Raw genomic sequence first — 14,619 nt, forward strand, 5'->3', positions numbered from 1 at the left:
AAGGCATTTTTCGCTTTCACTCTATTTTGAGCCATTATAAGAGAAGACATGGTAGTAAGGGGTTCACAGTCTTGTATGGTTAGTATGGGTGCCATTGTTGCACCTATTGCTGCCTGTTTGGCCGCCTCATCAGCTAGGTTGTTCCCTTTAGCTATCAATGAGGCAGTCTTTTGGTGGGCTGGACATTTAATTACTGCTAAAGCTGTGGGAAGAAGCATGGCTTCCAATAGTTCAAGGATGGCATCTCCATGAGTGACAGGAGTGCCATCAGCTCTGCTAAACCCTCGTTGTTTCCATATGTTAGCATGAACATGACAAACACCATAGGCATATGCTGAGTCTGTATATACATTTAGTGACTTTACTTCGGCTAGTTTACATGCTGCTGTTAGGGCTTTTATTTCTGCGAGTTGGGCTGAGCAAGGCTGAAAGAGCTTACATGATTGCAATGTGACAAAATTCTGGTCATCGTTGTCGAGTTGAACAATCCCATAGCCAGCGTGGGTGCCAGTGGCATCACGGAAACATGACCCATCAACAAACAATGTGAGATCAGCTGGGATTGGTTGGTTGTGTAAATCTTCTCTAGCACGCATAAATTTGTCTGTATCATGAATACAGTCATGTGGCATACCTTCTGTTGGTAACACCAGCTTGGTGGCGGGGTTAATGGTAGTACAGCGCTGAATGTTGAGTTCAGGGGCTGATAGGATTACCTCATAGCCCGTGCGTCTGGCTTGCATTAAGACAAATCGTGGACTTGTCAATAGCGCATGAAGTTGGTGGGAAGTATACAACATCACAGGGTGTCCCATGGTCAGTGATGATGCCTTCTGAAATGCAAATACAGCTGCGGCTAGCCCCTGATAACAGGGCGGCAGCCCAGCTTCTATGTTGTCTAGCTTAGTGCTGTAATAGGCTAAAGGTTGTTTCCCTGTAGGTGTGTCTTGCATAAGACAGCACAAGCAAAGCCTGATCTTTCAGCTACATATAAATGAAAAGGTTTAGCATAGTTAGGAGTCCCCAACGCTGGAGCGGATTGCATGTCTGTTTTGAGAGCTTGGAACGCTCCTTCTGCCTCCTCTGTCCACACTAACTGTGCTGCGTTATTGGTTTGCCCTGCTGCCCTTATCAGAGCCCTAAGCGGAGCAGTTTTGATAGCATAGTCACAAATCCACGGCCTGCTGTAGCCTGTCATGCCCAAAAAAGATAGCATCTGGCGCACCATTTGCGGTTGAGGGGCCTTGATTACTGCCTCTAACTAAGATGGTGCAATACATCTTTTGTCCCCACTCAACTGTCTGCCCAAGTACTCTACAGACTGCTGGCAGAATTGCAGCTTGTCTTTGTTGACCTTATGCCCTCCTTGTGCTAAAGCTGTGAGCACGGCGATGGAGTCTTTTTCACATTGTTTTTTGTGGGGCTACAGATTAACAGATCATCTACGTACTGCAAAACTGTGCTTGGCACGTTCAAACTCGCTAAGTCTTGTGTCAACACGCGGTTAAAGATCGAAGGCGAATCCGAGAACCCCTGTGGGAGCCTCGAGTAAGCGTATTGCTGATTCTTGTACGTAAAGGCAAAGAGATACTGAGAATCAGGATGTAGTGGTACACTGAAAAAGGCTGAACACAAATCAGTCACTGTGTACCACTGGGTGTCTGGTGGAATGTTTGATAACAGTGTGTGTGGGTCTGGAACGAGTGGTACTTTGCCGTCTACTACTGCATTAACTGCTCTCAAATCGTGGACTAAACGGTAGTCTGTTGAATTTGGTTTTCTGATGGGAAAAATAGGTGTGTTGCAAGGGCTTTTAATTTTAACCAGCACCCCTGCTTCCACCAAACCCTTAATCGTTGGCCTGATACTGTCAATCGCATGCTGCTTGAGAGGATACTGTTTCTGATATGGTAGATTGATGTGTGGCTTTAGTTTAATGTGAACAGCTTGAGCTGATTTTATTAATCCTACATCGGTCTTATGGGCTGTCCACAACTGGGGTGGGACCTGGTTTAGCATTTCACTATGTTCTGCAGCGACTACCGTGTGTAGGTGTGTTTCCATCTACCATTACCTTTTCTGCTACAGCTTCATCACCTACTTTGACTGAGATTCTGATAAACTGCTTATCTTTTGAAATGTGAATGTACTTATTCTTTGCAGGTACCCACTCTTGCACCTGCAGGGCACGTCTGCCCATAGGACCAAGATGATGAGACTCATAACCTTGTGCCACTAACAGTGTGATGTATGGCGTGGAATTTGGTACCTGAAACCACCCAAACAATTTCTCTGGGAGGCGGACAGCCGCTGCCACGCCTTCTGGTCCCAAAAACATGTCTTCACTTATGACTAGACATGGTTTCTTGTTTAATACTGCATCCCAACATTCTTGGTAATCTACATGAGTGAGATCTTTGTCATACATGAGTGTGCAATGCAGTGGCAGAGTGGGGGTATGCGCTGTGTCATAGTGAAGTCGAATCCACACCTCCCATTCAGTCCATGCCTGTTTGAGGTGTGACTCTTCTGGTGTCAGCTGGAGCCAGTAGGCAAGTGCTTGTTGTTTTTCTGTCGTGTCCTGGGGAAGCTATGGCATCATATGTTGTGGGGGTTCATCAGGGAAATCCAAATACATTCCATCTTGGGTGCACATGATTTTTGCTGTTAATGGGCATAGAATGTCTCTCCCTAATAGGTTTACTGGGGTATGAGCTGAATATAGCAAGCGCGCGCATATAACTTTGCCTGCAATGAGCATTGGAACGGGTTCCGTCAGTGGTATGACTTGTGATTTCCCAGAGAAGCCTATTGTTTTTATAGATGACGTGGAGAGGGGGAACCTGGAACCTTCTTTTCTAATGCACGAATATGTGGCACCTGTGTCCACCATGAAAGGGTATTCACGATCGTGAATGACAACAGGTATGATTGGTTCATCTTGTGACTGCAGTGATATTGCTGGTGACATTAGTTCCCCCTCAGGCTTCTCTGGGCACCCCTACCAAGGGCGTGTCTGCTCCGTGTTGGGCCAGTTTTGTGCTGGACCGTCCCATGGATTACTAGGGCAGTGGGCCCGTATATGGCCTGGTTGACCACACCCCCAGCACAGGTTATCAGGTGGAGCAGGATTAGCTCCTGGATAACCTGTGCCCATGTCTGGCGGGCCTGGTTGCTGGTTGGACGCGGTATAACACATGCTGGTTTCCTGGTATGTAATTTCGGCCTCCCTTCCAGCCTCCCTTCCAGCCTCCCCTAAACGTTGTATCTCCTCTAGTTCCACCTCTGCCCCGCCCTCTTGGGGGCCGCTGGTTGCCTCCGCCTCTTGGTGCCTGCTGCTGGTAATAATAATGGTGATGCGTGGTATTAGCAGAATTGTCATTTCCGGCTGTGTTTGGGTCTGTGGGGGTTGGCTGCGGAGGCACTTGGGGCTGGACGGCCTGGGGAGCTGCTTGGTTTGCCATTACCATGGGGGCCTGAACTTTATTTTTTTCTTTCTCTTTTTCTTTTTTAACCAGCTTACTTAGCTCTCCCAGCTGTAGCTGTGTCAGCTTGTTGGCTAGCTGCTTGCTATCCTCCTCCATTTTCTTTTTGTCTTTTCTGTAGAGCTCCACATGATGGATTATGTGTTCTGAAAACAGTGGCCAGTCCATTTTCATCAATCCTACCACACCCTCTAGGCGTCGCTGCACATCTTCTGGCATGGCTTTTTTAACCATCATTTTAAACAAGCTCTGAGTTGTTTTATTAGCATTCCATGATTCCCCTGTTTCTTCTTTCCACCTTTTCTGGAAGCTGTGTAGGAACTTGGAGGGACATTCATCCTCCCCCATGGTTTATCCCTCCAGCTTGGATGGGTCTCTCTTTGCTGGGTAGTGTGGCAGCAACTGAGAGCACACTACCCAGCAAAGAGAGACCCCTCCAGCTTGGATGGGTCTCTCTTTGCTGGGTAGTGTGCTCTCAGTTGCTGCCACACCTGGGAATGGTAGCCTCCAAAATTCACCCCATCGTGTGCATTGGTGCCAATGGCTGTACCTAAGCCAGCGTCTGTAAATATCTCTTTAGTGGTTTGTTTTCCTGCTACATAGGTGAGTATGGCTTTGATATCTCCTACGGCCAACTGTATACCAGCTGTGGTTTCTTCTAAAGCCATGATCCATTTGTCAGCTCCATCTGTGAGCACTGGTAGACGCTCTGCCAGGCCTATCATGTCCATGAAGGGCCAAAGTCAAAAAGTCAAAGTCCATTTATTTGTCTCCCTTGGGAGAAATTTGGATTGGAGACAGGGTACTACTGCTTTAAACAACACAAAACATACAACGTAACCAGATAGGGACCAATGTGCAAAAGATATTTGCTCATCTGAGCTGTGCAATTTGCCATGCCTTCACGTTGAGTTAAGGTGCTGGTACACATTAGAGTGCTGGTACATATTAAAATGCTGGTACATATTAAGGTCCTGGTACATATTAAAGTGCTGGTTCACAACAATTTGCTAGTACACATAGGGGGTGCTAATACACCATACACAGAAATTGGTACACATAAAGGTGCTAAATACACCGTACACAGACAAAAAAAAAAGTACACATTAAGGTGCTAATACACCGTATGCAGTACACAGTACACAATACCTGCTTACATTTGCTCATTAATGAGCTTCACTGACAACGGGACAAAGGAATGTTTGTACCGGTTGTGTTTACATAAGGGAACCCTGTACCTTCTCCCTGAGTGCATTAGTGAGTATTCTTTAAACAGAACATGAGAACTGTCATTTAAAATATTTTTTGCCTGAGTGATGATGGCCTGATTGAACAGTTCCTGAGGGTTAAGGGGGGGGTGACCCATAATCTTACCCGCTACTCTGACCAGGTTGAAAATCTGAGTTTTTGATTTGACATTTAAGTTCCCAAACCAGCTGGTGATACCGTACCGTACAATGGACTCTATTGTTGCTCTATAGAAGATCAGCATTATGTTTTTGCAGACACCAAACAACCGTAGTCTACGCAGAAAATGGAGGCGCTGATGAATTCTGGTACAGACAGTGGCTACCTGTGTCTGCCAGCTCAGGTCACTATCAATATGAATGCCTAGGTACTTGAAAGAAGTCACCTGATTAATGTTATTACCATGTATTTTCACAGGGCTTCGATCACCAGTTGATGTGGGGTCAAACAGCATTTCCACAGTCTTACAGGTGTTAATGTGTAATTTATGGTCATTGCACCAGGCCACAAACCTATCCACAGCATCTCTGTGGATGGATGAGTTGGAGTTCTTAGTAAGCAGACTAAGAATGGCAGTATCATCAGAAAACTTAACAACATATTGATTTGGCTCAGAACTAACACAGTCATTTGTATACAGGATAAACAAGAATGGTGAACGGACACACCCCTGGGGGGCGCCAGTGCTGCTTATTGCTGTATCTGATAGAGTGGAATTAAATTTAACCTCCTGTGGCCTCTTAGTGAGGAAAGAGTAATACCACCTAATTAAAAAGGGGTTTACATTCAACTGAGCAAGTTTCCTGAGGAGAATGTGTGGCTGAATCGAATTAAAAGCGGAGCTAAAATCAATAAAGAGCAGTCTGGCATATGCACCTGGCTTTTCAAGGTGCTTCAGTGTAAGGTGCATTATGGTTGATATGGCATCACTAGTACTACGTTTTTTTGTATATGCAAACTGATATTCATCTAGCACTGGCTCAACCTCTGCACGAAGTGCATTTAACATCAGCCTTTCCAAGGATTTAAAAACATTAGAGGTAAGTGCGACAGGCCTGTAATCATTGTCCTCCCAAGGACATGCCTTTTTCGGCACTGGAATTATGATGGATTTTTTCCAGATCTCAGGTACAGCCTGTGTGTCGATGGAGAGCTGAAACAACCGGTGCCATGCAGGAGTCAGTTCCTCTGCAAATGTCTTTAAAAGGAAGGTGGACATATTATCCGGCCCTGTCACTTTATTCAAGTGCATGGATTTAAAAACCTTGGTTACAGCATATGGATCTATAAAAATCCTGTCCTTCACATTACAAGTTACATTTTCTAAAACAACACAGCAGTCCCTTATATTGTCAGATTCAAAACGCATATAAAAGTTGTTCAGTACATTTGCCTTTAAAAATTCATCGTGGGCAAACAGAGGCTTCCTTTTTTCCTCCATGTTTGTCATTCCTCTGATTGAGTCCCACAATTTCTTGGAGTTGTGCATGGACAGATCCTGTTCTGCCCGCTCCTTATGCTGCAGCCTAGCTGCTCTCATTTGTTGATTAAGGTCTTTTTGAGCTGTTCTGACTCCTTCTGTGTCGCTCAGTTTGAAGGCAGATTTTTTCCTGTTGATACACTCCTTAATGCCTCTTGTGATATAGGGTTTATTGTTCGGGTATATCTTAACAGTCTTCTGTGGTATGGTGGAGTCGACACAAAAGGAGATATAGGCAGTTATGGATTCTGTAGCACTGTCGATGTCAGCATCCTTGAAAAAGATGTCCCAGTCCGTAGAGAGGAAGCATCCTTTCAATTCCTCAATTTTGTCGTTGGACCACACCTTTACAGTTCGAATTTCTGGTTTGCTGGACTTAAAAACTGACCGATATGTGGGTAGCAGATGGATTGCGTTGTGGTCAGAGTTGCTGAGGGGAGGTTTGGCTCTGGCTGTATAAGCATCCTTGATATTACCATAACACTTATCAAGGATGTTATTATTCCTGATGTTACACTTCACATATTGGTAGAAACCAGGGAGACTTTTGTTCAGGCTGCAGTGATTAAAATCTCCAAGTATCAATATGGGAGCGTCAGGTTTGTTCTGTAGGTGACGATGGACACAGTCAGGGATTTGATTTGCTGCTTTGGTGGCATTCCCACTTGGTGGAATATAGATGGCACACACAAATATGTTGCTGAATTCCCTTGGCAGGTAGTGTGGTCGTAAGGTAACACACAGCAGCTCCAAATCCGGATTGCATATATTGTCTCTAATTGCAAAGTTTGAACACCAGCTGTCCTTAATATAAATGCATACTCCTCCTCCCCCTGTTTTACCAGGGCTCGTATTGTGTTCTTCCACCAGTTTTTGTTATAATGGGGAACCTTCTCTCTCTTCATCTGACAGGTCCATCAGTAGATCACCACCTACTGTTTTCCCGTTTCTTAGTGTCATGCCAGCTCGGTTTTGGCTTCATCTGTCTATTTTCTGTCCTTTGTCAGTGGTCTGTGCTTCCTCTGACCGTGCTCTATCGGTCTCCATAGTGCCTTGTAGTGTCAGAGTGATATGCTCTGTTGTGGGGCTAACTTGGGGTTCCCTCTATCTGTGTTGGGAGGCTTCATCCTCCTCCAGCCGCTCTTTTAATTTCTCCAATTCCTGAGCCATGCGCTGTACTCTCTCTTCAGATCTTCGAGCTACCCCTTCCAATTGCTGAAGTAGCTGTAAGTCTTGAGTGCTCTTTGGTGAAGCTCCCCTTGGGGCACCTTCCCCAAGACCACAGCCGCCCCTGTCAGATGGTTCGTCAGTCATCTTATGACCTGGATGAGTTGTGGGGTCGATGGTGGCCACCCCCTGACGCTCTTCCTCTTGGCGAACCCTACGGTTCTCCACCTGTTGCTCCAGCCATTTTTGCAACTCTCGCTCCTGCAGGGCACTCAGGGGCTTGAATTGTGGTTCCAGCTTTTCCTCCTTTTTCCTTTGTGATGCTGCTGTGGGGGACCTGGATTCCCCAAAGAGGAGGCTTGAGCAGCTTGAATGGTGAGCAGACTTTTTCATAGGGAGGCTCGCGTAGCTTGAATGGAGGGACTCGTATCCGTCCTCCTCCCGCCGCCTCAGCTTCCCATTTCTTCTGTGTGCTCACCTCTCTCTGGGGGGTGTGCCTTCTGCACTGGTGAACCCTGCTGTCTCCAGGTTGGTTGGTTGCTCTGCATCTTTTCCCTTCTTGCCATTACATGCCTTGGTGCGTAATTCAAAGTCAGGCGCCGATTCCAGTGGTAGCTTTTTCCGTGGTTCCTGCTGTTTCTTTTTCTTGACCTCTTGCTTAGTGTTTTTGGTTAAAGTCACTGTGAATTTCCCTTGTAATTGATCCTCCATTTCCATGGCTTTTGCATCCCTTAGTGGATATTGTCCTATTATTGGCTGTGTTGGCTCCTGTGGGTATGGGGGCGGTGGTGGTGTAGGTTGGGGTGGTACTGTAGGCATTATGGGAGCTGTAGGTGTCACTGCTTCCTGATCCTGGTGTTCTTTTTTCTTTTCCTCCAGCTGCACCATCTGTTTTCTTCCCCCTGCTTGTCTGAACCACCCCAACACTTCCCTCTCCTTAGCTCTTTTGTTCTTTATCTTATAGCTGCCTTTTTTGTCTTTGGCTTCAATGTGTCTTAATTCTGACTCTGCTTCGTCACAGCATGCTAGATTGAAAGTACCTTCCGTAGGCCAACGATTTTTTCCTGATGTTCTTTTGTGCCATTTGTTCACACATCGTTTAATGCGTTTCACTCAACTTGGGTGTTGCGGCATTACTACCTCCACTGGGGTTAAAACCCCTTTTTCCATCTTTCCCTGGTTGGCTCCCATGAAGCCTTGTTTGGCTTCGCTAATTCTTGGGATCTCTGGCTGTTCGTCTGTTTCTGTTGTGCGTATTAACACTATGATTTTTCCTACTGTGTAGCAGATTTATATTTCTTTTAACCTATATGGGTTGTACTCTAATTTATGTGACCCGTCCTCCTGGGGAACATGGGTTAAACACACAAATTTACCTGTTTCCCACTCAACTTTTCTGGGCACGACAACAATTTGCAGCCGTGGAGCGTATCTCACCCCGTCTCGGCCTCGTATACTTATCTGGTGCAGAGGAAGTGAAGCTACTGGTCCTTTTTTATAATTGTCACACAAGCTCAGCAATAGAGGATTTAGTGAATAAGGGACCCACAGTCTGCGCAAAATCTCTTCCCACGGGGCACCTGGAAACAGTTCTTTTACTCTTTTCAAGTTGGTGAATTTAGTGATTTGCCAGAGTTTCTGTTTAATTTCTTGCTCGTCCTGCCAATGCTCAGCCCCCTCGTTATCTATGTAGGTTCTTTCCAACCAAAAGTGTGTACGTATCCCTCTGTATTCTACAGGACCCTCTGTACTGCAGTGTTCTTCTTCTATAACCTCATCTCCACTGTCTTCTCCCACTTCCATCTATTTTAGGTGCTCCTTTTTTCCTCTTTCCTTTCTCTCTGATCTCACCTCGTTAATGTTTATTACAGCGGTGGAACTTATGTACTTGATTTATTAGTTAGGTCCTTTCTACTGCCTCTATGCCTCACCCCCTCCTTATGCCTGTTAGGTCAGTCGTCTGGTAATTTATCAGTCTTTTCACATTTACTCTTTATTCAACACTTTACTGTATTTACAACTACTATTCACATCTTTATATTACACTTTACTGTATTTACAACAACTTCATATGTTACACTTGGAATTTACAACCGTTTTATATGTCACACTTAGGTATGTTACAACTTTATACACTGATCAATCTGCTTACTGTTCTCTTTTAATGTTTAACTCTTTGGCATTCTGCCCATTCAGTCCTGTCCTCCCTACTCAACACTCCTGCCCTTTCAAGCTTAAAGGAATGTTGGCACGATAGACAGCAGTATCCACAGAAATGCTCTCATGTATTTAACTCTTTATTTTCTCTTTTATTTGCTTGGCATTCCACCCGCGCAGACCTGCCGTCTGACACAACGCCCCCACCTCTACAGGCTTAAAGGGGCGCCAGTAAGATAGGCAGCGGTAACCACGGATACGCTTCGCTTATCTCTTTTCTCTTTATTTACTCTGTTTCTTTTCTCTTTTACCGGTTCTTTTTCTCTTCCCTGTATAACTCTTACAGGTTTCTTCTACACTTGTGCACTTCTTATTTTTGTTTGTCTTCTTAATACTTTAAATACTTTAACTATCTCTTGTTATCTTTGTTACCATACATTCAACACACACACATACACTCTTTCCGCTCCAAGATCACACGTATTGCACCAGACTCAACCGTCTCCAGTGATGTTAGTTGTATCTCAATTATGCCCTTAAATAGTTCCTTAATCAATCAGCACACCACAATTAGGTTCTTTAGAGAAGGGAAATTTGCCAAATACCTTTGACCTGGGCGGCCAAATACCTTTGACCTGGGCAGCCCCAGCACTGCACTCCAGACACACCCGGTTTAGGCAGAAAAAAGCTCTGCTTACCTTATTTTGGTGGCCACCTGTATGTCTGGCGTGCAGCCCAGTGCTCCGGTCTCCGGTTCTGACTTTTCCCTCTCTCCTGGCTGAGCTCACCACTTGTAGAAGCGAAAATCGGTGCCTGGAAGTGGCCAGATGGCACCCGACCTCGTCTCCTACTTCTCCTGCAGATCGTCCTCTGATGTTGATTTAGTATCTTAGGTTCAGTTGGCAAACACTTAGAGAAACACTGGAGTCAAGTAGAATCAGGTGCAATCGAGTTTAATGTGTTCACAAGCAACAACACATACAACTCATTGAGTCAGGCTCCGGAGCGCGACTGAAGTTTCCCTCTCTGCGTTCTCTCTTGTATGCTGGTGAAGATTCGAGAGAATCCCCACCCTTTTCCTTTAATCCTGCCCACCTAAACCCAAACCTATTGGTGGCAGATCCTTTTCTTTCTAGCCTTTTCCCATCTGGTCCAAATCTATTGGTAGTAGGCCCCTTGGGCCCTTGCCCAAACATGACCTAGGCCTGGAAATCCCCAAATTCTCCCACCATTAGATTTGAGCCTGGTTTCACTTTATTTTTTAAAAATATATAAAACTTGGGGACTTTCTCTATACAGTCCCCTGTGCGTTCATGCAGTGTGAGCTTAGAATGTGTGTCATGGAATACAAACATTAAAGAGTGTGTGTGTGTTATTATTAAACAATACATGGTGTGGTGTATGTGTGTTCTTCAATGTGAATGCAAAACCCTGTGTTATGAATACATAAACTTGTATAACCTTGGTTTATCACACATAGATGCATAACAAACAGTTTTATAGGAACTGGTAACATAAAACATGGTTATATGAACTTCACTCTTAATCAACTTATGTAGTTTAACACTTTTATCTAAAACATGGTTATATGAACTTCACTCTTAATCAACTTATGCAGTTTAACACTTTTATCTGATTAAAGATTAAATCTTACACTACACTCCTAATCCTCCTCATCATTCGCTGATTGTATCTATTTATCATTTGCAGCAGCAGTGCTGCGAACGTTATTTCCTCTAACGCCATGTTTCGTCTCCTAGGAGACGGACCAGCTGGACCCAAACGGAAGTGACATGTACGCAACTGTCCCAATTCCCCTTTTTAAACAGCGTCGATCCCTTGCACACTTACGCCCCTAACTGCACTTTTGGCAAGTGCACTTCAGGGAAGACCTCAGGGTGCAAGTGCAGGTATTTGGACAGGGCCTTACACCTGTCAGCACCTGGCAACGCTGAGCCCGGCAGCCCAGCTAACATTTGCAATTAGCATTGTAAAATGTAGCCCGGCGGGCAGCCTGGCGGGCTGTGTTTAGCTTAGCTTAGTGTTTAGCTTAGCTATTCCCCTGCCTACTTCAATGATGATGGTAGCTGTAATAAATGTAATATATTTGCTGAGATGGAGGCGAGGCTCAGTGACTAGAAAAGCTGGTAGAAGCGCTCCATAGCTCTAAGTTACTCCAGTAGCCGTAGTAGCTCTAGTAATAACTCCGGGAGCTAACGCTAACGTTCCTACTCCTCTGCGTGAGCCGGAGCCTCACGGAGAGGAGTAGGAACGTTAGCGTAGCAGCCGACTAGTGCTAACGCTAACAGGAAAGCAGGGAAATAGCTAAACACAGCAGAGACCGAGAGTGAGTAAAAGACATCGCTAACTGCTAAACTAAGCCAAACTAAGTTGGCTGTTTAGGTTTTATTTCCTCGCCCCTGTGGCGAGTGAATCTACCTGTAGTGAAACCGGGGCAGAGGTAGAGGGAGAGGGAGGTGTGGCTCATGACACACTTTGTTTTGGTCTACAGGTAGTGCACAACAGCAAACCTAGCAGTGAAACGATTTCGCTTTTTGCCCCTTTAAGGCTTTTTTAATCAATCAAATTTGGCTGAGTGACTATTAACACATTTTTCAGCGGTGTGACAAACTCATTACACATATCTAAACTAAGCACAAAAAGTAAGGAAACTTGTGTCTGGTAGATTATTTCTTTGTTCTAACAATGCTTCTTGGCAATAAATTTTATACTGTTGGAGAGCTTGTTTATTTCCTTTTTAAATGGTGCCACATTTGTAGGGAACATGCATTTATGGGATGCAGAGCTGAGTATGTGGGTTACAGCCATGAAACATTTGCCAAATCTTCTGACTCTTGTTTGGTGTTGTATGGTTCTTCCACATGCTACTGAGGCTCCTGTTTGTTAAATGAATGAACTGTTAAATTGCCAATATGTGTTGTTTCTTCAGACTTCAATCATCCAATCCACCACCAAGAGTCAACAGCAAAAAAAAAAGCTGTTTGGCATTGGCAGAGAAGATTTGGCAAATGCTTCATGGGTGCAATCCACATACTCAACTCTGCTGCTCATCCCACAAATGCATGTTCCTTACAAACGTGGCACCATTTAAAAGGGAAATAAACAGGCTTTCCAATGGTATAAGACTTATTGCCAAGAAGCATTGTTACAATAAAGAAATAACCTGCCAAACACAATTTTCCTTACTTTTTGTGCTTAGTTTATTTTTGCTTTACCCAGACTTTGACGTATCGACCGAAACAACCGAGTGCCAATTAGCACTGACACTTCTCCAGTCAAATAATACCTGCATTTGATGCTTTTCCTAGCAGATCTAGAAAAAAAAGGCTATTTTAATGATTTTGCTTGTAGCCAATCACTGCAAGCATTCTTTGATTTAATGCAACATGTGATTTGCCCACTACTGCTGTGGCTACAACCCATAGTCTGTAAAGTGTGTTGAAATCAAGCATGGTGTATTTGACAGAGTTACAGTTGTTAACTTAGGCTCTTTATACCATGAACTATTAGACACTTTTTTTATGCATACCTTAAATAAATGGAAACCATATGAAAGTGTCAGATAAAATCACAGTTGTAAGGATTCTTAAAGAACACAATAACTTTCTCTCTCCACCCTCTTTGCTTCCTTCCGCTCAACAGCTGTTTCACAAACCCCACCACATATGGAAGATCCCCACTCCCTTCGCCAGCCACGCCTTCCATCCAGTCGACGGCTTCATGCAGGGACTCCCGTACCACATCTACCCCTTCCTCTTCCCCCTCCACAAGGTGCTATACCTGGCCCTGTACGTTTTTGTCAACATCTGGACCATCTCGATCCACGACGGTGACTTTCGCGTCCCTGGCGCTCTGACGGGTGCCATCAATGGCTCAGCTCACCACACCGACCACCACCTCTTCTTCGAGTACAATTACGGCCAATACTTCACCCTGTGGGACCGCCTGGGAGGCTCGTACAGGCACCCGTCGGGTCTGATGGGGAAGGGTCCTCTTGATCTGATCCGGAAACTTGAAGCAGAGGGAAAGTTGGGAGACGACAGAGTGAAGGGTAAAGGGCAAGTGAATGGACATGCTCAGAGAGGAGTCACATGTAAGGAGGAGTAACAGAAGGGAAGTTCTGGTTAAATGCTTCAAGTGATCTCTATTTTTTTAAAGACAATGTGCTACACTAAATTTCAGCTGTAATCACTGAGTTTTTGTACTTGCCAAATATGCTGTTGTGAGATTTTAAACAGTAGTTGATGCCAGATGTCTTCAACTGGATTTATACAATTAGAGGCAAGCTTTGGGATTGCTACATTTCTTAATACGCCACTGGAGAATTTTTGCTTTCAGCAAATCAAGAAACAACAGAGCTCAGAGAGTGGAAAGGCTGGAGCTACGGGAGCTGCTACGCTACCAGAGAACGACACCAGCTGTGAATGGGAGTTTGACTTCAGGATTAGGATGTGGGACTGGCATCGCAGAGATATATATATTTTTTTTAGATTGAACAAGTAGTTCATCTTATTAAGTTCAGACTGAATCTGAAAATGTGGCAAAGCAACAACAATCTGCAATTCTCAGAATTGTCAACATGTTGGAATAAATTTTCAGGTTCTTCTGTCTGTCTGTTGAGGTGATTGCATTATCATTAGAATGAAAAAAACAACCTTTCCTCTTAGTAATGTTATCAATGCGTTGGTACAAACAGAGTAAAAATAACTTTTTGGATATAATCAATAATGAATATAAAATTGTGACTTACTGAAAATTGAAAATTGGCTTCAATTTTCAGCCTCAGAGGTTGCTACTTACTCAAGCAGCAACCTCTGAGGCTGAAAATTGAAGCCAATGCTGAAAATTGAAAACTTCAGCATTGGCTTCAATTTTCAGCCTTGGAGGTTGCTGCTTGTGACTTACTCAAGCAGCAACTTCCGAGGCTGAAAATTGAAGCCATTGCTGAAGTGCCACAAACTGCAGTTCCTCAAATGGCCACTTGAGGCTGGCTCCAAAAGAGAGTCAATCCCCATAGACCCCCGTGTTAAAATGCCCAAATTTACAACAGAAATAAACATG

General features: G+C 44.5%; 1 protein-coding gene across 1 annotated transcript in view; it reads left to right on the forward strand.

Annotated features, from left to right (window-relative positions):
- The window catches only part of sc5d (sterol-C5-desaturase), a 33,796-nt gene extending 19,627 nt beyond the window's left edge, over positions 1 to 14,169 (forward strand). Inside the window, exon 5 of the mRNA XM_033649409.2 lies at positions 13,201 to 14,169. Coding sequence (XP_033505300.1) covers positions 13,201 to 13,665 — 465 coding nt within the window. The 3' untranslated portion in view covers positions 13,666 to 14,169. The remainder of the gene's footprint in view (positions 1 to 13,200) is intronic.
- The last annotated feature ends 450 nt before the right edge of the window (positions 14,170 to 14,619 follow it).

Source organism: Epinephelus lanceolatus, chromosome 11, assembly GCF_041903045.1.
Source record: "Epinephelus lanceolatus isolate andai-2023 chromosome 11, ASM4190304v1, whole genome shotgun sequence".
Lineage (NCBI taxonomy): Eukaryota > Metazoa > Chordata > Actinopteri > Perciformes > Serranidae > Epinephelus > Epinephelus lanceolatus.